Source organism: Corvus kubaryi, unplaced genomic scaffold (assembly GCF_017639235.1).
Source record: "Corvus kubaryi isolate FWS band 111438036 unplaced genomic scaffold, C.kubaryi_AGA036_p1.0 127, whole genome shotgun sequence".
NCBI lineage: Eukaryota > Metazoa > Chordata > Aves > Passeriformes > Corvidae > Corvus > Corvus kubaryi.
Genome location: NW_024580662.1, coordinates 616,166 through 640,696, shown reverse-complemented (window position 1 = coordinate 640,696; position 24,531 = coordinate 616,166). Strand labels below are relative to the sequence as shown.

The 24,531-nt window shown below is 46.8% G+C and overlaps 1 protein-coding gene across 7 annotated transcripts; it reads right to left on the bottom strand.

The window, feature by feature from the left end:
- Window positions 1-210: 210 nt before the first annotated feature.
- On the bottom strand, window positions 211-24,347 carry HORMAD2 (HORMA domain containing 2). 7 transcript variants are annotated; one of them, XM_042023553.1, is made up of 14 exons: window positions 24,262-24,347; window positions 23,479-23,563; window positions 21,999-22,083; window positions 21,087-21,231; window positions 19,446-19,509; window positions 18,435-18,471; window positions 17,151-17,171; window positions 16,441-16,458; window positions 15,088-15,155; window positions 11,976-12,127; window positions 11,184-11,437; window positions 10,929-11,034; window positions 9,536-9,600; window positions 211-533 (listed from the first exon to the last, which is right to left on the bottom strand). In XM_042023553.1, the coding sequence occupies exons 3-14, from the start codon at window positions 22,041-22,043 to the stop codon at window positions 417-419; spliced, it is 1,092 nt and encodes a 363-aa protein (XP_041879487.1). In that variant the 5' UTR covers window positions 22,044-22,083; window positions 23,479-23,563; window positions 24,262-24,347; the 3' UTR covers window positions 211-416. The 7 variants fall into 7 exon arrangements, with proteins under 7 accessions (XP_041879487.1, XP_041879494.1, XP_041879445.1 ...); XM_042023511.1 differs by lacking the exon at window positions 211-533 and adding an exon at window positions 4,296-5,764; XM_042023528.1 differs by lacking the exon at window positions 211-533 and adding an exon at window positions 4,296-5,764 and having other exon boundaries at window positions 23,479-23,538; window positions 24,262-24,318.
- Between the last annotated feature and the right edge of the window lie 184 nt (window positions 24,348-24,531).

The window sequence follows — 24,531 nt, the reverse complement described above, 5'->3', positions numbered from 1 at the left end:
AGAAAGGATGAAGTTAAGCACAATGTGGTGGATCATGAGACATGCTGCCTGCTGGCATTGATACCTCAGAGTTCATCTAGAAATAATGCCATTAAATAGGGGTTACAGAGTGTCACAGGACAGCCCAGCCCCAGAGGAGGGGATTTACCCAGTGAGGGGCAGGACGTGTGAGGGAAAGAGGCAGAAAGAAGCACACAGACACCATTCACGTGGAATGATAAATCCTCAGCTTTAGAACATCAGACAAGTGCAGCTGGTTGACAGTGCCATGACAATTCTGGTGCTTGTTGTCTCTCGGCAATCCAGCTTTCACAAGACAAATAAACATGCAGAAATACACATGGGATGGGAAAGAGTTAAAGATCTGTACCAGTCAGATGACAATGCAAACTCACACCTTCCAAATCTATTGTGTGTCAGAACGAACATAATTTCCTGCTGTTCAGAGGCAGCTTCTCTGGTTCACTGACCTTCCTTTTCTTCTCGGGTCCTATTACCTCTTCCTGGCTGAAGGCAAGGTTCAGGAGGTTTATCTGTAAGAACCATCAGAAACAGGGCTCATTCTCACAGGGCACACTCCTGCAACACGAATTAAAAAGTGCAGCTTCCAAAACTGCCATGTGTGTGCCTGGATCCTCTTGGCTTTGCTCAGTGTGATCCTGTTCCCCAGAAAAGCAATTAGGCAATGAATCAAAACTGGAATACTGGATGGAGCTGGGAATGTAAGAGTTGTGCAAGCAACAGGTTCAGCTTCAGGGACAGGGAATGGGCTTGGTGGCACAGGGAAGAGAACCCATCTCCCCATCACTGACAGAAAATAGAGGGAGCAAGGAGATCTTTGAGGAATGTAATAGCTGATAGGGCATTGGTTTCTCCACCAGCCACTGACAATCGTAATATATGGAAAAGAAGGTCAAATTTGTGGTGACAGCCTTTCAGGATAAGACACACACAGTCCCTCTGTTTGTACATCAGGGAATTCAGTGTGAGCTGGTCAATCCCAGGCCTCAAAACTACCTGTGAGTCTCTGAAAAAGAACTAAGCCAAGCAAGCTTTTTTCCAAAAGGCTTGACTTCCCTCTAGAAAGACACAAAGCTCTCCCAGAAATACTCTGAGCCTGCAAACCAAGAGGTTAAAAAACGCAGATAAATATATGTGAGAATATAAATGAGTCAATGGAACAGACACTTCAGACAGACCACAGGGAGATGGACGGCCAGGACGACAGCTGAAGTGTTGGCTGTGCCAGGGGACAAACTCACTTATCCTCCTTATCAAGTCACATATTTGCATTTCTACAATAATAATCTGGAGCTGCTGAGAGCAACGTGTGTTGTCGCCCACCCAGAAGGGACGAAGCACAGTCTGGCAATGTGGCCTCCCCCACTGGAGCTGAGCAGAGGGGACACACCACGGCACAGAGCTTCTCTCCAAAACTAAGTTCACTTGGATGACAGCGAGGTGAATGGAGAGGGAAAGGAGTGCTAACAGAATTCCTGCTCCCAAACAGGAGTACCTCCCTCTAGTGTCACTGCAAGGCATGAGGAACCCCGGAACTGCAGCAGGGGAAGCACAAGGAGTTAATAAAGAGCTATTCCAGAACACATCCCGGGGATGAGCACAAGGTCTCCAGATTACAAGATGTGGTCATTATAGAATTCCCCACTCATGTCACCAAGGCTTGCTTGCCATCTGACCTTGGAATGAGGCTTCGGCAATCTCTGCATAGCAATGGGCTTTCTAATGTGTGAAATAGCTCTGATTAGGGATTAACAGCAAAATACTTTGAAACAACCTCACTTCGCCTCTCTATCGTGTTTCAAATTGTTTTTCTTCCCTCCTCTTCATTATGAGCAACACAATGTTGCTTAATGCAAAAGTACAATTTCCTTTCCCTAAAAACAGAGAAAACAAGAATGTGCCAAAGTGGGCTGGGCAGGTTCTCTCCCATCCTGCACAGTCAGGCTGACAGAGCTTTCCAAGGCTGCCCAAGGCATGTTTGCTTGAGGACAGAACCATAAGTGGCTCTGTGTTACAGCTCCTCACCTGATACTCGGCTGCTCCAACTGGCATTTTTGGCAGCTCTTTACTTGACTCTCCCTGGCATCGTTTTAACCTGTCTGGTTCTTTTTTTTTTTTTTGAAGTGAAGGGCCCAGAGGAAGAAATGCTGCATCCAAAACCTCTGCTGTGCTAACACAGCTGCAGGGTTTGTACCCTGTCCTGCTGGCCACACAATGAAGCAGGGTCACAATTCCCAATCTCCCAGCCCCATCACCTGGATGAGGCAGCTCTCCTATTTTAGCCTAAACCTAGCTAGAGCTGGTGCTTTAATTTCCTCTATTGAGGAATGGATCTTCCACAGCCCAGACAGCTACTCAGTGAAGATTCTACCCCTTTGCTATCCCTCCAGAATTTCCTGCATGGATGGAATACTTGTGAGGTGGAGAAATAGCCACAACGAGCAGCTGCTTGCACGCCAGCTCCCCCCAGTTTTCCTGCCCTTTACCACAGGCAGCACGAGCACCTCTCAGGAACCTGAGATGAGGAGTGAAAACATCCAAGGAAGCCATGGAGGGCTGTAGAGAAGCACTATTCACCCATCCAGTGAAGCAGATGTCAAGAGTGAGAGGTATTTCACCAAAGCCAACGTGTCCTGGCCTGTCCCTGCCCAAGCTCACGTAGGAACTCGGAGCCAGGAACAGACCCCAAGTCCAACTTCAGCTCCCATCCCTAACCAAACACTCCAGCTTCTTCCCCAGAAAAGCTGCTCCAAAGGGGATTAAGTCAGATCCGACGTGTGCTTATTTGACTTGAAGCAGAAAGTAAACCTCTTCAACGGTGTGGCGAGAAGCAGGAAATCCCTCCCATTGATTAAACATACAATCAAAGCTTCCAGAAGTTCATTAGTTCTAATTTTTCCCATGTACTGGGATGCTTCACTTGAAAAACCGATGTCAGAGCTTGGGTTGTGAGAATGTTGCGTTTCCTCTTACACAACCCCAGCCCCACGGATGAGCCAGGTGCTGTAAAAGCAGGTAGGACAAGGTGCAGCCCCTTGCACCCTCACCCTAAAAAGGGACCATGCTGACAGGTGGGACAAGCCCAGAGCAAGCAGCAAAGGAAGCAGCAGCTCTGTGACCTCCTGACTCTGAGTCCAAGGCAGAGTTCAGGGTCTGGGTCACACCATGAACACACAGTGAGTTTGAATCTCCTGTTTTACTACGTGTAAAAAAGCAATATTTTGCCACAGGAGTTTTCCTGCAGAACTCCAGCTAACTTGTGAATCATACAAGTGTTACTAATTTCTGGCATAAAACTCACAGGACAGCTGCGCGTTGTCTGGAGAAGATATCAGGCTAAAAATAGATTAGACTTACATTAAAACCTTCCCAAGGCAGACTGGTGGACAAAACGGAGTGAGCAGACCACAGCCACACTGCTATTCTTAGATAGACACAATCAGGACCCAGTTTTGTGCTCTGCAATTTGCAATCCCCAGTGTCCCCACGTATTCTGGCCAAAAAATTCCCAGCATAAATCGAAGAAAATTTACAGCTTTCCTGACATGTGTTTTGCTTCCCAAGGCATCCTATGCAGAACAGCTAAAATTGCACAAGAGCATTCGGCTGTGTCCCTCTTTGTCCCTGGCCTGCCCCATGCTGGGTTTTGGCACTTGGCAAATTTTATGCCCTCAGAAGAGTTCCCTTTGTCCAGGACACGGAGGGTTTTGTTTGGTACCTTGTAACTATCCCGACAAACTCACAAGCACATGAATGTCAAAAGAAGTGCAGTTCCATCGAGCAAGCTGGAAGAATAAGGACTGAGATACAAGAGGGAGCTGCTGAAATAAGGCAGAGTGACCCTCAGGTGTCAGGGCAACACAGTCTGTGCAGGGGACTCTCATCATCAGCGAAGTTAATCAGAGTGACCTGAGGCATCCTGTGATTTCAGCTGCAGCTATTACTGAGTCAACAGCACAGCAAACTCCTGTCACTTCCAAAAATCAAGCCGGTGACTCTTCAAATTGGTCCCCTAAGACCAAACTCCTGCCTGCTCACTGACAGCTGGCTGCTCCGTGCTCCCAAGCACAGCAAAAACCCAGGGTCACAGGACACATTGTGGTGTCAGTGAAAGGATGAGAGGAGACGGACACGAACGGAAATCACAGAATCACAGACTCCCAGAATGGTTTGCATTGGAAGGGATCTTAAAGCTCATCTCATTCCACTCCCCTGCCATGGGCAGGGACACTTTCCACTAGGCCAGGTTGCTCCATTCCCCATCCAACCTGGCCTTGAGCACTTCCAGGGAAACACAAGAAATTCCATTTAAACATAAGGACAATTTTGGCTTTTTTACTGTGAGGGCAACGAAATACTGCCAAAAGTCATCCAGGGAAGTTGTGGAGCCTCCTTCCTCGGAGATATTCACCACCTGAGTGGACAAGGTCCCGAGGAATGTTCTCCCTTTCCCTGTGCTCTGAGCAGGTCGGGTGGCCCTGCTGATCCCCAGCTGCCCCTGCTGACCCCGGCGGCTGCGCAGCACTGGGCTCCCATCAGTTTCCAGTGCCACGGTCACACTGACATCAGTGGCATCCATCCCGATTTCCATCTGTGACCATGCAGGAGGATCATGCTGGTTAGCATGAAAGCCAAGTGACGCAGGTGGAAGAATGAAAGGCCCTCAGTGTGGTGCTACTGTGGAAAGTTGCCACGTTTTTGTGCCCAGGAAACCATGCCAACACATCGCTGACTATCACCAGTCCTCTTCCTTTTCCTCAGCTCCTGATAAAACCTTTGCCATTTGGTGCCACTCTTTTGTCTCACATCCCGTTCTGCACCTCGTGTGTCTTGTAGCTTTTAAAGCATTAATGAACAGATCTTTCCAGAGAATAAAAATAAATGCTTCAAAAATTCTTGTTAGAAGACAAGATTATTAATATCTCCCCTGCTAATCTCCTCCAGGGCCCTCAATCACACTGTCCACTTCCCTGATGGACATTCTCATTGCTGGATCACAATCACTTCCCAGAATCCTGATTCCAGCTTTGTAACTCAGGCGAAAAAGACAATGGATACTCCTCCTGCCTCCTAGGCTGCTACCCAGCAGCCCCTCATGGGATATTAGACGTGTCCAACCTTCATTTATGGGGATTTCTCCAGAGGGTCTGGCTGCTAGAATGCACGGCATGAACACATGGAATGGCAGCCAGCACGGAAGCGCCACGTCTTCCCGCAGATGTCCCTGGGGGAGCTTCCGGGGAATCTGAGGGTGCAAGGGTTAAATCTCCCTGGATCTGCGGGGTGACAGGCCTCACCTCTGCATGCAGAGATCACTAGGAAACTGCTTCCTGCATGCTAGACAGGGATAACTCATGGAAGGGATGAATGGCCCCAAGATACAGCTAAGGATCTGACGTGAACTGAGAGAAGCCAGGAATTTCCTGACCTCCCTGGCTCACTCCTCCCAGCATGGCCTGAGCTCACAGGAAGGAGAGGCAAGCTCATCTCTGAATCTTTCTCTCTTCATTGCTTGGGTCTGTGTAGCTTCAGCTGGTTTGGAGGGGAAAATGTTCTGGGAACTTCTCATCAGATACAGCCTCTCTTGATAGACAGACAGAGATAAACCTTGCTGCTTTTTTTCTCTTCTGCAAAAGTTCAAGATAATGACATTGCCACAGAAAAATGCTTTCCTATTGCTCTGCACATGGCAGGTTTCATCCTTCAACCGCCTTCTGTCATGGCACTTCTGAACGTGGCTTGCCTGGGAAAAATCAGACAACAAAGGTCTTGATCTCCAAGCTGCTGTTCTGCAGTTGAACACACTTGTGCTGACCTTCACTGCCAGAAAGAAGCTCTGTACAAAACTTCAACTCAGCAGGGCACAGGAACCATGGAATGGTTTGGATTGGAAGGGATCTTAGAGCCCCTCTCATTCCACCCCTTTCCACTATCCCATTTGCTCCAAACCCCATCCAACCCGGCCCTGGCCACTGCCAGGGATCCAGGGGCAGCCACAGCTGCTCTGGGCACCCTGTGCCAGGGCCTGCCCACCCTCCCAGGGAACAATTCCTTCCCAATACCCCATCCAGCCCTGCCCTCTGGCACTGGGAAGCCATTGCCCCTTGTCCTGTCTCTCCAAGTCCTTGTCCCAAGCCATTGCCCCTTGTCCTGTCTCTCCAAGCCCTTGTCCCAAGTGCCTCTCCAGCTCTCTTGGAGCCCCTGTGGGCATTGGAAGGGGCTCTGAGGTCTCCATCAGGGTAACTGATCCTGATCCCTGCAAACCAGACAGGTATTACTGCATCATCCATGAAAGTCTGTGTCCCCACTGGCTTCCATCACTGCCACAGTCCCTCGGAGAAAGAGCACACGGCCAGGTAGCCAAGTCTTCTGCACAAGGAGCAGCAGCTGGAGGCCAGACAGACTGTCCTCTGAGGCCTAAAGCAGCCCTGATTCACAACACTTAGGTATGAACCTCTCCCCAGACATCTCAGTTGCAGACAGCTCCCATCAGGAGAGCTGATCCACATGGCAGGAGGCTGCCTACAGCAGCCAGTGAATCCCATAGCTGAATCCCTGAGCCATCACTGATCCCATTGGGATGTCCAAACAATGCCAAGTGTCAACACTCTCCCTCATGTCCCACAGCAGTCTACAAGCAGGGCCAGCCCAGCAGCAGTGTCTGGCAGCAGCTGATGAAGCCAGAAGCCTGGGAGGCAGAGCTGCCTGGTGCTGTGCTGATACAGCCACACCATTCCCAGCTCAGGGCGATCCAGGGCTCCCTGCACGGCTGCCTCACTGTGCACTGAGACTGTGCTCCAAGGACCACCCCAGAACTTCAGCCCACAGCTTCCTGATGGGAGATAAAAGCCTGCAGAGGCGTTCACATGGTCAGATTTTACTCATCTTCTAGTTCTGTTTCATTCCAAACTCATTCCACTGCAACGTTAGCTTACATGAAGACAATGCTGACCAAAATCAATTTTCAGGACAAGGACTTTAAAGGATGTTCCATACAAGAGGATAGAGCAGTTTGCCAAAGAACTGATAAGTTATCCCAAGTTCAGTGCAGGACCTCATTCCTGCCAGCAGATTTCTATAAGTTAAACCAATGGGCAGCAATTCTCTATTTTCCCCAACTCTTCCCAGCTCCTAAAATGCCAGTGGAAAGTAGGAAGATGCACAAAGATAGCACAGGAGGACAAACCCTTGGCTGATGCAATCAGAAGGCTCCTGAAGCCAGCAGAGGTGGGCTAATTTACATGCTGGTGTCTAACTCTGGATGATTAAGTGCAGAGATGCTCTGCTGGGAAAGGGCAATCTCTCATTTGATCCCGAGGATCATCAATCATGAGATGGCAGATAAGAAGCCAGTAGAGTACATGGAAATTTTTCCCCAATCTGCAAAGCCCTCTGTCAGAGACTCTCTGTGGCCACTCCTAAAGGCCAGTTCCAGTTCTCACTGGGCAGGAAGAGCTGCTTCTCTTTTGGCAGATCCACATCCTTCGCCTCTCCCATGACGATTAGACAAAAATAAGCCTTTAATACTTTCATTCCTGGTTTTCCTGAAGAGCTATAGGTCAGGAAGATAATGACCAATAAACTCAATTCCAACAGCACAGTTTTTATTTTTGGTAACCAAGCAGTCAGAAGGATTCACTCCAGATGAAGAGCAGAAATGTGCTCACCCACATTTCCAAAAGCAACTTGTGACTGTGGGTAACGCTTTCAAACTCAGAACGTCTTGAATATCACAGCAATTTTCTGTGACACTCCAAATTGTTCTGGTTAGTTCAGAAAATCTTGGCATTTCCACCCCAACCCAAGAGCTGGAAAACACTATTAATAGTGTCTGGATGGCAACAAGGTGTTCGCATTCACATCCCAACAGGTCTGCTCCTCCCCATCTCACCTACACCTGACCTTATCAGACAACACCTAACTCAGACTTCCCATCCATCCCAGCTTCTCCTCATTTTTCAAGAGAAGCTTGGCTTCCTGATTCACATGGAATACACAACGGTCATTTGTTTTAACCACTTCCTTCAGAAAAGAAGGGAAAGTCCCTCTCATATGGAAAAGAGTGTCAATTTTTTATTAGTGTGGGCTTTACAGTGATGATTCTAACTACTGGCTTGACTTTGTTTTTCCCTAAACGGAGTGAAATACTAGCCAGCTTCTAAGCTATGAGGTTTTAAAAATAGTATCAAAGAATACATAAAGAAAAGAATCTCCCAGGGCTTGGGATTTTTTTTAAAAGTCTTTGGAAGCACATGATGGATAAAGTGATTCTTCCATTTTTCAGCAACTAATGCTGTTTCCACCACCTTCAGACACTCTCACTCCTGCTACCGAATTCTAATGAAATGCACATGCTGAGAGAGGTGTCTGGTGCTCTGCTGGCCACCGTGACAGCCCCAAAAGAAGGTCAGAGCATGAATCAGTGGGGCAACCATGAGTCGCAAACAAAAAAGGCTCCTGTTTTCATAGACAACAGAATAAACAATGATCAGAAGGAAACCGGAGGATGTGACATGGAAAAAAAAATACAGTTAAAGTTTGAAAAATACCAGCCTAGGCACAGAAGTTCATTTCTAAGATCCAGAGGCAAGGCAAATACCTCGCAGATGCCTTTAGAATGACAGGGTGTGTTGCAGTCTGCAGTTGCTGTCTGGGTTAGACACCCTGGGATTCTTTTCAACAGAGGCGGGGAAAATTTTAGTAGCAATTTCCTACTCTCATTAACTTATCCTGTAAAGATGCAGTTTCTGACCATTCAAGCTCACATGACTCTCAGCTCATTTGAATGGGAGGAGGATCAAGGGGCAAGTCTGGTGGTATTCAGAGATTTGCCCTGTCACTGAACAAACCTCTGCACATGCCCATGAGTTTGGGCTCTGATGGTGAATCAGGGTTTGGCTGGGCAGCCTTCAGGGTGAGATTAACTTTTTACTTATCTAAAACGACCTACCTATCTGGTCTATCCTAATTCTTTGGGTTGCCCCAACAACCATCAAAAAAGAGATCAGTACCTCCAGGGGATAATTCTTCCTACCCCAGAGGGGTAACCAAAATGGGATAGGATTCATTAAGTACCTGTGACTCATATGTAAAGAAAGTCTAGAAGCAAGAGGGGAGAGGTGAAGACCATATTAGGCAAAAAACACACCCTTCAAACCCAAAAAAGGGTGGCGATTTCAGACCCTTAACCAAAAGGCATGCATAGGTAAACCAGCCTGGCTGGGACAGAGATAGGCTTAGTCTGTGCGTGTTACTCACAGGTACCAACTCTAGAGAACAGAATCAGATTCTGGTATTGGATGGAGGAAATAAGCTGATTGTGGAAAGCTTTTTCCTACATGCTTCCAGTTCATGCTTACATCCCTCTGCTACTCTGTAGCCTCGATGTATTGTGATCCTGCACAATAAATCCACTAATGGTAGTGAATTTGGTGCCATCTTTGATGATGCAATGATCCATGGCAGTGAATTCCCCTGTGCCTGGAGCATCTCAGAACCACTAAAGCTTCCTCACCTGCTGACATGCTCTTGAGCAAGGCATCCTGTCCGTCTCCTTTATTTCCATCTTCCTCTTTCTACCTGCAATCCAAACAGCAAAGAAAAGCTAGCTTCAGAGTGCTTAATTAAAAAAAAAAAAATAATAATCCAGAAGCCTGACTAAACCACCAAGGCAAAAATCCCATGAAACTGTGTAACCTTTGCTCTCAGACACTGCCAGCAGCGGCAGTTTATTCCTAGAAAGAGAGATTTCAGCATAAAGTGTCATCTGAACATCAGCTTGCAGCAGCTCTATCAAATATAATCTTCCTTTCAACCTGGATCTAAGAAAACAAAGCCTCTGTCTATACATGCCCTGAGTGTGAGGGGTGGGGGAAAGAAGGGGAGATCTCCCCTGGTTAGTATTTATTAACCTTTCATTAACAGTGTCATTAAAATTTGAGGGGGTGTCCAAAGTGCCCCAGTTTCATGAGATCAGGCAACTGCTTAGAGGAGGAGGATCCTATTAAAATCCCCAGAGCAACACGAGTGGCAGGATGAGTTCACTCCTTACTAGTCATCAGGGAATCAGCAGGAGAAAGACCTGCAAAGGTGATTTCACAGGCAGGGAAGCTGCTTTATCCTACTGCCCGGCAATCCCAGGAATGCTATTTACCATTTTGTCACTAGATGGTATTGTTCCACAGGCTATATCCCAGAGCCTCAAAGGTCAAACACAGCATGGTATAGCAGAGGCTGGGTTGATTAAAGGCAAGAGAAAAGGCTTTTTTTCTCATGTATTTTCATGTATGTTTTCCCACATGGAAGTTATTAGCAAAAGTCAAACTGTAACAGCTGAAGGAAAAGAGCTTTGTTGGACATGGAGATAATGTAACTCGGTTTTGATGATCTGTGCGTTTCCTCCATATCTCAAAAAAACTGCTGAGATAAAGAGCTGCAAAGATACTGATACAAAATTAAATGTTTCTGTTAACAAACTGAGCATAATCAACCAGCCCTTTGTTACAGGTCATTCTGATCTGACACAAAATTCAAACAGCCTGACAAACTCTGCTCATCCAAAATCTAAATATTAAAGAATCACAGAATCACAGAATTAAGGAATGGGTTGGGATGGAAGGGACCTCAAAGCTCATCCAGTGCCCTGGGCAGGGACACCTCCCACTGTCCCAGGCTGCTCCAAGCCCCAATGTCCAGCCTGGCCTGGGACACTGCCAGGGATCCAGGGGCAGCCACAGCTGCTCTGGGCACCCTGTGCCAGGGCCTCCCCACCCTCCCAGGGAGCAATTCCTTCCTCTAATACCTCAAATAACCTACTGTTATTAACAGCACTGAAAGACCTTACCCAGACATTGTGTGGGATACAGTGTACTGGGATACAATCAGGAGTTTTGAAACTGAACATTTACCTTTATCTTCAAGGCAAAAAGATGCTTCCATTTTCCTGCCTGGATGGGTGTCACTTTTGTCCCCTTCATGCTCACTTGAATCTGCTCTGACAGGGGGAGAGTGACTCTGTAAAGCAGATGATATTTTGTCTTAATACCATAACCTAAGAAATACACCCAGGAGGTAAATCCATAAAGAAAATGTTTCTTTTAAGGAGGTTTTTGCTAGATAAACTCTGTTCTTCCAGTGAGAATCAAATAGAGCTATTTCTATACCTTTGTGCTCTCCTCCTCTTCCTCTTCCTCGCAGTCCAGCCCTTGGTGGGAGATCTCAGTAGGGCCATTCTTCTGGATCAGGTTGCTGTCAGCCTTCCTCACCCTCTTCTTGTCAGTTGTCACTCTGACTTTCATAAGGTGGAAGTCAGTGGACACTGACCCCACTCTCAGGTTGACGGGATCCCCACTAAACAACAGGTCACCAGGGCTGCCATCTTCCTTGAAGCCAGGGGGCTGGTAATCCTTGGGAGTGACTGCACAGGGAGAAGAAACCCACTGAGGTCAGGGAAACTGAGCTCCATCTCTCCTTAGTCTGATTTAGAAAGAACAATTGTGAACCAGCTTCAAGTAACATCGACTACTAAAAATATTCTGGTTTTTTTTTCTTTTTAGGAGGAAGGGACAGAACGCAAAGGGAAAAATGAGCTGAGCAAATATTATCAGGGGGCTCAAAGAAAAAATTATTTTAGGATGCTGAGATACCATTAAAGTGCTGGAGCAAAACCTGACGTTGTCAGTACCTTAAAGAAACAAACTCAAAAAAACCCCAGGGAAGAAGGATGTCTCCCTTTCATACCACGTGGGCTGTACTTCTTATATGGATTTCAAACCTTTCCTAAAAACACCTGCCATCCCTGTGCATCAGATTTACTGTTACACCATTTCTCAGTGTTATCAGCCAACAGCTTCTCCCATCTCCCCTTTTCTATGCTTTATTTTACTCACAGCGCTCACGCTTATTACAGAGACTGATGGAATTCTTCCCTAAGGCACACACTGCTCTCCACCTACCATCGTTGTAGTAGAGGAGTTTCATGGTGAGGGTGATGTCATTGGGCAGTGGCCTGAGGTCCTGCATGAGCAGGTACAGTGTCCGCAGCAGGAGCCTGCTGGCCTGTTTGACATCCTCGCTGCACAGCCCAGTCACAAATTCCCTGTGGTTGCTACAATCGGAAGAAGAAGAATAAGGGATTTGTTATCCTCAGTCATGAATATTCACGATCCAATTACACACACAGAGCACCCACTGACTTGTCTGAAACCACCAGTGACAAAGCTACAATGTCTTTATGTAATTTCCAGATAAACAGGGAAGTGAAACAGGCTCCAGGGATGGGGTGGCATCAGCAGAACACCCGCTCCAAACTCAGAGGCCTGGCATTTACATTTGAACAGACTTCGGAGCTGGGGCAACCATTATACAAATGTCATGACTCACTTCTTTGAACATGATTAAATTGGATCAAAGGATCGTAAAACAAGTGCCTTTCACCTAAGCAATTTCAGGAATGAGAGGAATGAGTTGAGGATCCCATTTGTAGCCGATTCATCACAGGGGCTATTTTCAAGTCCATTCTGCAGTTTTTGAAGAGAAGTGAATTGCATGTTCTCACTCAATTCCATGTAAGAAAAAGCAGCTCAGAGGCACATTTTTCAGCAGTGACGAAGGGGCATTCCTCTCACCTCCTTCACCCATCCAAATGTCAGCTGGCTGCTCCATGCCAGCAGTCCAGACAGAGACTCACGGATGACATGAGTGGGATGAATCGCACTCCAGAGGAGTTTGTTTCTCTTTGATTAAAACAGAGGTAGATGAGATGAGCAACTCAAGAGCAGTCAGCTAACTTCAGACAGAGCAGATGAATCACTGTGTGACTAAGGGACCTGAACTTTCCTAAACTTCAATGAGAAGGGGTCACAAAGATGCGTAGCTCCTTCATTATGTCTTTGGAAGACCCCTGACATTACACGTAGGCTGGAGGGTGCCCAACACAATCACTCCAAATTGCATCAAAAGCAGTTAAAAACTAACCCAAGAATATCCCAGGGTAAACCTGACTGACTGAACCATAGAAAGGAACAAATTAAGACTGAATCCCCCCTCCAGGTGAGCTTCTTTGTGCCATGAAAATGAGGTGGCTGTGGAACAGCTTGACTTCCCAAGGTATGGAATCACAGCATCATTTAGGTTGGAAAAGACCTCTAAGATCACGAAGTCCAAACTCTGTGGTATTAGATGTACACTGTGGTCCTTGATTAAATCCTGTATGTTCAGAAATACACAGTGAGAGAAAAATGTTGGCAGTGCCTAAAGGGGAATATCCATCACCTTCACAAACTGTGGGATTACCAGATCAGAAATGGCAAAAGGAAAGTTCGTAAGAAAAAAAGAAATGAGATGTCCATAGGAATTAACAGGTCAAGCACTGCTTCAATATGGGAATAACACTGAGAATTTCATGCAGGCATGAGTCAAAAAGCAGAAGATAAGGAATTGAACCTTGGAAGGACTGGGATCCATGGCAATGAATTCCTCCAAAATCCATCTAAAATGAGGTAAAGACCATTTAGAAGAAAGTTTCCCCTTATCCCTTGGATGCGATGATGCAGCCCCACAAAACGTCTCTCCCAGAGTGATTAACTCTGAGTTTGCACAGGATGACAACTGCTGCAGGTGTAAAAGGCAGCGCTATCAGCTGAAGGAGCTGCTAGCAAAGATGACACAATTCCCTGATCTGTGCCAGAACATCGGATTATTAAGGACTGCAGGGACACGCATGAGCCTGCCATAGCACTGCCAGTCCTGAGGAAACAGAGCCCAGGAATCCAGTGCAACGGGCTCTGGAGCCTGAGAGCACATTCAAACACGACAGGAAGATGGCTTGGCCTCTCCCTGGATGACATGAATGACACCCAAGCTCCACGTTGGGACTGTCCTTATTTCTAGGAACTAATGAGTAAGGCTGATTAAAACCCCAGAGTTTTCAAGGACCCTCTATTATCTTTCAAATCCCAGATCTCCTCTTCCCCTCAGTGTGGTGAAGACAACGGACAGCAGCTTCAAAGCAGAAATGGAGGACACAGCCAACAGGTCACTCCAGAGATAATTCAGTTTCTCCCGAAAGAAAATAATTTTGCCTTGTGGTACAAATTATTTGGATGTGTTTAGAGAAAGAGCAGCTAAGGGCACACTCCGGGAGTGCTGGGGAGGAGCTTCCTGAGGAGCAAACAAGACAGCAGAGCTCTCTTGCTGTCCAGGCAGGTTCCAAGAATCATCTTTCACCAATGGCAACTGCAGAACAAAGTAAAAACAGGTTAATTATTTTTCTTTGCTTTCGTTATAGCCAATGGCCTTTGATAGTATTTATTTGAAGCTGCACAGGGCTATGGTCTATTAACACAGCTTAAAATATCTAACAGAGAGTGCCAAAAAGAGGCAAAAAGCTGCTACTTCCTGACACACGTTTTGCACCATCAGCTCAGGCATCCTAAGTGAAAGTTCTCTCAGGTCACCCATGCAGGGCTGCTCAAGCAGAACACACATATGCAAATACCCGAGGGAAAAAAATCCTGGGCACAGGCTCATGGTGAAAGGGCTCAAACCTGAGCAAGCTTCACCTGAAAGCATGAGGATGTCTGGTGGAAGTGCAAGAACACTTCTTGTCAGCTGAGACAGCAGCAAGCTCAACAACTGGGCTGGTTTCTGCATTGCCTCCCTGATGAGGCACTGCTTCTGTCAGCTGTCCTTGGCTCAGGTGCACTTTGAGGGCCTCATGGTGCTACGTAAGAGCATTTCAGCTCATGCCCCCAGCAGTTCATACCCTGTAAGGTGAATATCCTCAACTCTGATGGTATTTACACCTGCTTAATGACTTGGACCTGCTCAAACCACAGAATCCCAGGATGGTTTGGGCTGGAAGGACCTTAAAGCTCATCTTGCTCCACCCCCTGCCATGGGCAGAGCCACCTTCCACCAAACCAGGCTACTCCATCCAACCTGGCCTTGGACACTTTCAGGGATGGGGAGTCCACAGCCTCTCTGGGCAATCATAAGCTGCAGCTTCTTCATGCTTCAAGAACACAGTTTCTAGTGTAACCCTGAGAAAACAACCCAAATCCTTACCTGCTGATGTCCATCTGGGGCACCTTCTTTTTGTACTTGAATTTGAATTGATACAGTTCAGTGACTGTCTAGAGATGTAACAAGAGAGAAGAGAAGCAGAAATGGGTCACTTTGAGTAACAAGATGTGTCCTGAGCTTGGAGAGTCCTTTCACACTCTCTGCCAGAGCACAGCATTAATTTAGTGACATGGTGACAATTTTAACTCTATTACTGCCTGCATGGGCTTTGGCAAATTCTCTTAACAGCCACATCTTACCCAGCACTGAAAGAATCACAACAAAATTACCAACTTCCTGCCTCCTCCTTCTACTTCCTCCATGGGCCTGGCTCTCCAACTTTAGTCTCTAGCAAGGCTCCAGGGCTGGCCAGTCCTCACAGTGTTTCCTTGAAAAAGGAAAACTGGGAAGCTGCATGGATGACCAGTGTCACAAGGAAGCCTGGCCCCGTGCTCTGTATGGGGACAATGGCCTGGAGGACTCTTCCCACAGGGAAATCCAAACAATATTGCATGGGAAAAAGTCGCTGAATTTCACCGGAGTTTTTTTTGAGGTAGACAAAAATCGGGGATGATTTTCCATTTAAAAGGATCAGAGAATAAAACAATTAGGAAGAACAGACAGCTTCCCCCCAAGAGAAAGGGTCTATTGTACACCAATTCCATGCCTATAATTCACTTCTTCCAGAGACAATGAGGTCGATTAGTGGGAGCTCAGCTGAGTCCTTAATTCTGAGCCTTCCTTGCCAATCCCAGCCTTGGCATGGCTCAGCTCCTGCTCTGTCCCCAGACTCTGAGGTGCCACGAAGCAGAACTGGTTCAGGTGCAAAGGGTCTGCAGCTGTTCTCTGATCTCCAGCATGGATGCACACCCTCACTCCTGGATCACACCCCCAGATGAAACAAAACAGGAACACAGCAGGGAACACTGAGAGGCCAAGGACAGGCACTACCCAACGAATCCATCCAGGTCTAAAGGGATTCCTGACTTCTGTCCTACACCTCTCTGCATGATGACAAACCAGCTCTTTTCATCAGGGCTGTTAAAAAGGTGGTTTGCAAATGAGTTGTTTTGAACTTCCCATTTTTCTTCTTTGGGAAACTAAAACAAAACTCTGAACATGCCCATTAGTTGTCTGCTAACATCCCTGCCTGAGGCCCTGGTGGGCCCTCAGCCTGGTGTTTGATCACAATGCAGCTCACTGAGCTGGCACTCTGGAGTGAAGGCACAGGAACAGAAATGGGGTCACCAAGTAGCTATGTCAGGGTAGGACTTAAGCCTCCAACTCCACTCTGAATACAAATGTACTCACCCATGTCTTCAGCTGCCTCAAAGATTAATTAAGACTCTTTCTTACCTCAGGATTGGTGTAAATCTGTTACAAGAAAGCACAGTGAGGGCATTCTCCCCGGGACAACTTGAACCAGTGACTAACAAGGATATTTTCAATTTACAGCAGAGATTGTGCTATCTTTAGTGTGGGATCAGAGAAAGGAATGGCTGGGAAAGAGCCTTCCTCTATCAGCAGTCAATACTTACAACTTCAAAGACAGGTAGAAGTGTATGTAATATTGGAGGAATGAGGCTAATTCCCATTCCAACCCTCACAGGCAGCTATTGATGCCTGGGGTTTAAGTGCTCAGATGATGCACAGAGTAGATGGTGAGCAAAGCTCCTGGTGCTTTGCAGGGGGCTGGGGCCAACAGCTGCCTATGGAACCACCAGTGTGTGGTTTCTCCAGGACCAGAGTAATAAGGAGGACTCTTCTGCAGGGGGAAATGGAGAGGACACGGCAGCTTCCATGACAGGAATCACATAAAAGTGCTTCTCAGAGTTTAAGGACACAAATAAGGCCTCAGTCAGAAGTCTGACATGCTGAGAAAAACATTTCCATGCAGCCTTGAACTCCACGTTTACTGTATCTAAGAAAGGTCACAGCTCTATTAAAAATCACACACACTTTAGCTTCTCCTTTAAAAAGGCCCAAATGGGTTGACACAACCTTGACTCCGTATCTCTTTCAAGCAGGGGAGGGGAGAGAAAACCACTTTGTATTCATTTACTTACTGCAAGGACAGCCACGTGTAGCTAAGGAGGGAAAATCAAAACAAAACACAAAATCAACATCTAACCTTAGTGAGCAAAGAAAAGCAAGTCCTATCAAACCCTGAGTGCCTACACAGGGAGAAGGAATAGATACACTCAACAAACCAGGAGTTAAAACCCTTTTTGCAGATTCTTCCCAGCACAGCATCAGCAACACCTAGTGGCCAGTTTGCCTGGCCTGACACAGTTTCCCAAAAAATAACTCCATGCTCAGCACTCTCCCTTGGGACTCCTTTCAAACAAATCCCCAAATACTGATTTAAAACTCTTTACAAGAACACCCATCCCTAGCGAAGGTTCATATTTGCTTTCTGCTGTGAAATTCCCCAAAGGTATTTAATTTATGCTTCTATCAAGGAACTGCACATGGGACTGCCCTTAAAAACAATCTTAAAACACACATTAAATCCCTCAGGTTTTCCTTAATCCTTGTCAAACAATTAATTTATGTCTCTCATAAATAACAAAGGACTAAATACCTCCTAGAGCTGTCAGCAGGCACTAAACTGTGCTCACAACGTTGTTAATTATCTTGTGCACACTGACAGCTGTACTGATGTCTGAGAAACACTGAGATCATCAGTGCCAGAATGACCAGTGCTCCACCTGGTCGGGAGGAGCTGGGCTGGTGAACAGTGCTGACACAGAGGACAGCAACTGGTGGTTTTCCCTGTGCAGGGCAGTTTTTATGTGGGAATCAGCAAGGAATATGAGCACTTGCTAGCTGGTTTTGTCCCGGAAGCAGTTACATACCTTATTCGATGAATTAAGAAAAAAAAAGTGATAGATTCTGAGCCTGAGAGAAAAGCCAGGAGGGTTAGAGAAAATGAGATGAAGGGGAAATACCAGGGAAAAGGAAATGAAGGATAGCAGAAGCACAGAACCTCTCTCAAGAAAATAGGCAGGAGATCCAGATCTCAGCTCTGCCTGGCAGAGTCTCTATCAGACATTAGAGAACACAAATGTAGAGCACAGAACTAAGAGCAATCCATTGCAGGCTGCAAATTGGTTCCCACACCATGGACAGGTGAGCCCAGAGAGCAACAGTGGTCAGGACTTGAGCTCAAGGCATAAAATCTCAGATCTCATACACAGGGCAGCATCTTCCCCCTGTCCCACAGCTGTAAAGGCTGTCGTGTGCATCAAAGATCACAAGAGAAATACAGCAGGAATGGAAGGACAGCTTTGTCCTTACTTTATGAAGAAATAGGACACTCCATTAAAAAAAGTGAAAAAAACACTTACATACTGCTTCTCCAAAGCATCAAAACAACCTTGAATCCTGCCAGGGAAAAAAACCATGTTAATACTAACCAGAAATACTTATCTCCTGATCTGTAAACACACTCATTAGATGTAGGTCAAAGAGCATTTTTTTCTGGAACTAGGACAACACAACCAACAACATTTGAGGTTTGCAAAGTCCTTTCCAGGTCAGTCCTGAAGGCAGTGTCCTCTTTTCTGCATCTGTGCATTGTTTATACTTCTGGGGCATTATCCTGTCAGCCCAGAGCCCGCCTGAATCCTGACAAAGACAAGGATTGGAGGCCAAAGGCTGGCTCTGAGTGTGTCCCTGCTCAGTGCTCTGTTCCAGCTCCCCAGCCAGAGCACTGATGGCTCTTTTCCCATCAGCCTTGTACAGAGCTCGGCTCAATCTGAACATGCCTGGTCTTGTAAATCTTTGTTATCTGATGCAGAGTTTACAGCAATGGATTTTCTCAAAGCAGTAAATATTATTTGAAGCAGCAATGGCCAGATATTTACTCTTGGAGTCAAAGAATGTGCAGCAAGGTATCTCCTTAGCACATCAGAGACAGTTTTCCTGCTTGTTGGGAACATGCCAACTGTGAAATATATCCTGAACAAAGCTGTGCAATATTTGGAGAGGGAGATAAAATACTGTACATACTGAAAAATAAGTGCAAGAATCCCTACCAAAGTGAAACTAGAAAAGACTAAACACAACGGAAAGGATCTCATGACAGTCTTTACCCTCTCTCTGCACCTCTGCTGCCACATGTGTTCTGGGGCCTGACCATGACCTCACTGCAGCCAACACTTCCACAGACCTCGAACTCACATGATCTCAGTCACTAATCCTGTCCTGCTTACCCAGGGGCCAAGCACCCCCAGCTGCAGTGGGAGCTCCCCTGGCACCAGGGTATGATGTTTTCCAGTTCAGGAAGAAGAAGAATGCAGGGGCAGATGTCTCCTACTCAGCACAATCTTGTCTTGGTTTCGCTGTTACTCACTTACCACTTGACTATCTGCAACGATCCCAGACAGCTTTTATCTTCTCGGAGAATTTTTAGACAGAGGTCTGCAAAACCAGATTTAGCACATAGTTACAATCCTTATCACAGCTCTTGGGCAAACACTGAAACTAAGCCAATCCACCCTCCCTTTTTTGGATAAAGTTTTATCTGAAGGTCCTTCCTGAGCAGAAATGTTGGGTTTCCACCGAGAGTCCCAGGTGGGCTGACACAAACTTATTGCTGGGTTTGCAAATGTCAGAGCTTTCCTCAGAAGCCCTGGGCTCCCCAGGAAGAAGAGTTGGAGTTACAGCTTTATTTCAAAACACCAGCAGCTTTAACCTCTCTTCCCTCCTCTTCTCCACTCCATCCTATCCCACCATTCCCTAACACCTTCCTATCTGCTTTCAGATTTCACCAACATCCATGTGAGGTGATGTCTCTATGAGTGTGCTCACAATAAACTATTTCTGTGAAGCTCTTCCACACAGCTCCTTTTACCTGTGCTTCCAGGCATTCACAATGGCAAAAGGAAAACCTGTCCTGCAGGTGAAGAGGTGGATTAATAACACCTTAGCACTCAACTAAGGGGCTCCTGAAGATGTGAGCAGGCCAAAGGTTAACATGCTCCATCAAAAGGCACTAGACAGACCTGACATTTGACCAGAGGCTTTTCAGAGTTAGGGGATCAAGAGCCAACCTGGGATTTCTGTGCCTTCAACCAAATCTACAAAGTACACGTGAACATGTTTCAGGGCAACTGATGCCATAAGGGACAACATGGAAATGGACTGGAATGTGTGGAGACATTTCACACTTTGAATGATCATAAAGACATTCATGAATCAAAGCATCACTAATTCCTGGGATCGTGTGACAAGAGTTTGGTTCTGAAAGTCCTTTTTTTCTCCTTAAAAAGTTCTGATTCCCAAAGCACATGTGAGATAGTCTTCATGGAAAAAAACCCCAAACCCCAACAATAAAACTGTTTTAAACTGAAGGAGGGATGATTTAGATTAGATGTAAGTAAGGTTTTTACAATAAGGGTGGTAAAACACTGGCACAGGTTGCCCAGAGAGATAGTGGATATTCCATTCCTGGAAATATTCAAGGTCAAGTTGAATGGGACTTGGAGCAACCTGGTCTACTGGAAGGTGTCCCCACCCATGGCAGGGGGGTTGGACTCGATGGTCTTTAAAAGGTCCCATCCACCCAAACCATTCTACAATTCTAAGAAAAACAACAAATCTACTTTCGATCTCCCAAGGAAAACTAAAAATGTGAGCCTCATAGGTTCAAAAATCTGAAAGAAAAAAAACCCATTCCAATAAGAGTGAATTTTTAAAACTTTCTGATTTTTAAGTCACTCTCCTGGCTCTGAGACCTGATTCACGGGGCTGGCAATACCAAGGAATGACTCTAAACCAAGAGAAACACCAACAGAGAAGCCAGGAGCTCGAGGTTGTCTTCCATGCTATCAGAAGCTCTGTCTGCACCCAGACTTGAGACGACTTGAGAATTTGCAGCCAACTCCTACCCAAAGTGCACTCACACATATGCACAGCCAGAAGGTAACACACAAGGCAGATTACAGCTAAAATACAGTGAGTAGAAAGAAGCACTCAGCACAGATTGCAAGTGTTACCATCCAGATAGCGAGTGCCGTAGGAGCTCTCTGGGAACAGCCCCCTCATGTAGGTTATGCAGGACACGGAGACAGCCAGGAGCCTTTTCACCAGCACCAGGGACTGCTGCTCCGTGGTGATGTTCTCAGGGAATAGCACTGCTTCCTGGAAAAGCAAGGCAACACCAAAAATAGCACCCTCTTAAGTGTAACACAGGGATTATATTTAGAAACAAGTCTCAGCAGGTGGAAAGAGGGTAACTTAGAAATGTAATTTTAAGGCTTCTCTACTGTTTAAGCTAGGCAGGGAAAACTCGTGTCTAAGGTGGGTGGAATTAAATGATTTAAGGGTAGAGATCAATAGATCTGACATCATTACTCAGACACAGAGGGCACTGGTTGGACGTTCCCTCCCCTTTACCACATTCCCGCCCCCTCCACTGTACCAATACTGGCACTTAACAGACAGTCACCCCCCAAAAAAGGTGTGTATTTGTAATTGTGGAGCCACACAAGTGCCAGGGCTGGTGTGGCAGCTGCTCCTGTACCAAAGGCTGCTGTTTTGAGCTCTGACAGCAGCCTGAGTTGCCAACAGAGTGGTTTTAACTCCAAGCTGTAAAACAGCACCTGGAGCTACGGTAAATACATGCTGTGTGATGCCAACAGGAACAATGCAGTGGACACTGCACTAAATTTAGTTCTATTACTTTATTGCTGTTCTTCCTGCTAATAAAGCTCTGTGCACACCTAATGAGCCTACATTTATTGAGTCAAATCATGTCAGAGCCCCACACTGCTTCTTCCTGAATTGGAATTAATCCAACTAGAAACAGTGCAGACAACAGAAAGTGTTCCCACCTCCGCAGGCACAGGCGTGCCAGGTCCCAGACTGAGAGCTAAGATTGTCTGCACCACCATATTTTAATCTTTTACCTTAGAGCGCTTTTTCTTTTGCCTGAGCAGCTGCTGAGCAGCCATCCTGTCCTTCAAAGACCTGCCTTCCACTTCTAACTAAACCCTGAAAAATAAAGAAGATGTGAGACACATGGAAAACATAGTTACTGCTATTTCTCATCTATATTAAAGTAAGAATGAGATTCCTTAGAGTTTGAAAGCTAATTGCCAGGCAGGACAGGTAAAGCAAAGCAAACCAGGGGTACTCCATGGCACTGAGCCTGCAGAGCATGGAAACTGCTTGCTGGTAAATGATCAATAGTATTTGAAATTCAGGGCCACAACTGCACCTGGTGTCAGTCGGTGCCACTTCAGAATGCATTTCTCATATTCCAAACCTCAAATGTTAATTTCTACAACCATTAGAAAGTGTGAAGGGGGAATGTGAAAGAACTGGAGGTCTGCCAATAGCAGTTAATATTTTAGCAAGGGTAAGCAGGAAAAGCGCTAACATCAGTCTTGGCCGGAATAAGGGAATGATTCTTCTGGGACACCTTGAAAGGTAAAAAAAAAGGAGAAAAAAAAAAAAAAAAAAAAAAAAAAAAGGAGAGAAGTCCAAATTGTTTCAGTTAGACAAGCCTAGATTGAAGAGGAAAATACTCATTTTACCAGAATGGGGAGCTGATTGATACAGGTAATAACGTTGGATATTCCATGTTTCTCACTTGAGTGAGGTGCTTGATTTAGCACCATCTGACAATCCTGATTAAAAACTTCCATTAGCTGGAATTAACAAGACCTGCGTTAACTGGTTTGAAAAACGACTTGCTGGGAGATCTCCACAACTCATTGTAAGTGGGGGATGTCAATGAAAGGAAACACCATGAACGGGTCCCAGAGGGACGCTGCCGTGTCCGCAGCCAGTCGATATTCCCAGTAACAATTAAAGTAATAGCACAAACACAGCAGGGTGATTTAACTCCTGACCTAATGCAGCCTTTTATTAACTCAGCTGATCCAACCTTGTTCTGCAGTTGCACCTTTTGTGCATTTTTTTTCCTGTGGAAGCCTCATTTCCATTTGTTGGCAGTCATTAAGACATGTTGATTGGAACATGGTGATAGCTTTTATGCTAAATTTAGCACTTCTTTTAGTAATGAGGACAGATTACAGCTATAAAAGTATATTTAAACAAATACACACCTGCAAAATTTTTAATGTGTTAAATATTTTAGCAAAGTTGCTTTTTTTTTTTACCCAGGCACTGTGAGCAGGACTGGAATGCAATCAAAGCAGACAAAGGTGTTGTAATTACAACGTGAGGTTGTTAATTAAATAAAGCTGACTTAGGTGAGACAAAGATATAAGAGGAAAGAAATATAAGGTAAGACATAAGAAAATGGTTTTATAAACCATACCACATTAATACTGATTTACTGAGGAGGAAACATCACACAGATCAAGCTGAACCATTACGGCCCAGCTGCTCAGGTACAAGACTTTGGCATCAGTGTCTCACCTGGGCTGGCAGGGACAAAAGGTGCCCTGGAACTCCAACACTTCCCCACTCTGCAGCCACCTTACCACCGAATATCAGGAAATAACTATTAAATGGGAAAAAAAACCCCTCATCCTCAGGAACCCCCTGTTCCCCGGCACCCTCAGCCCTGCACCCCTCACTCTGCCCCTTGTGCCTGATGTTGGACACGTGCGGCACCGAAACCCTTAAAAAAACAGCCACGGCTCCAAAGACGGGGTTTACTCCTTTTTTGGGGAGGTTCCTGGGGGCTTTTATGAGTGGAAGCCCAGGCCCGGCCGGGTCCTGCCTCTCACACGGCAGCACCGTGAGGCACCGGAGCCCCTGAGGGACCCCTGAGACCCGTGCGGGGGCGGCGGGGCTGAGGCGCGGGAGCCCCGAGGCGCTGAGGGACCCCTGAGGCGCGGGGGAAGCCCCAGAGGCAGAGGAGGGTCCCCGTGGGGAGCGGGAGGAGCCCCCAGAGGTACTTGGGGTCCCCCTGAGATGCGGGGAGTTCCCCTTAACCACTGGGAATCGTTGTGATGTACGGGCGATCCTCCTGAGGAGCGGAGGGACTCCTGAGGCACTGAGGGGTCCCTCAGGCGCTCCGGGCCCCCTGAGGCGCCGAGGGGCCCTGTAAGGAGCTCCCTGAGGAGCCCCTGAAGGAAGGGGGGGGGGGTCCTCCTGAGGCGCGGGGAGACCCTAAAGCGCTGAGGGACCCCTGAGGCGCTGGGGCTCCCCTGAAACGCGGCCAGGGCTTGCCCTGCTCCCGGGCGGTTCCCGTACCTGCGCCGCCCACCCCGGCTCCGCGGGCTCTCCCCTGGGCACGGTGCCGCCGGACCCCCGCGTGTGGGCGGTGCTGGGGGCGGGCAGAGGCGGGGGCGGCCCAACCCGTGAGGCGGAGATTTGGCCCTGCCCTGGCCCTGGCCGCCTTCGTATCTCGTCACCTCTCCATGTTCCCGTGGCTCTTCTTGCCCTTGCTGTGCCCCTGTCACTGTATCTGTCCCTGTCCCTGCCCCTGCCCTTGTCTCTGTTTCTGCTTCTATATCTGTTCCT

Bases quoted from the DNA above. Each gene is read 5' to 3' on its own strand.
- HORMAD2 (XM_042023511.1), bottom strand. From the start codon at position 22,043: ATGGCTGCTCAGCAGCTGCTCAGGCAAAAGAAAAAGCGCTCTAAG. The intron at 21,232-21,998 runs GTAAAAGATTAA...TTGCTTTTCCAG, and splicing joins AAAAGAAAAAGCGCTCTAAG to GAAGCAGTGCTATTCCCTGA. The intron at 11,438-11,975 runs GTAGGTGGAGAG...CTCCCTGTGCAG, and splicing joins ACTCCTCTACTACAACGATG to TCACTCCCAAGGATTACCAG.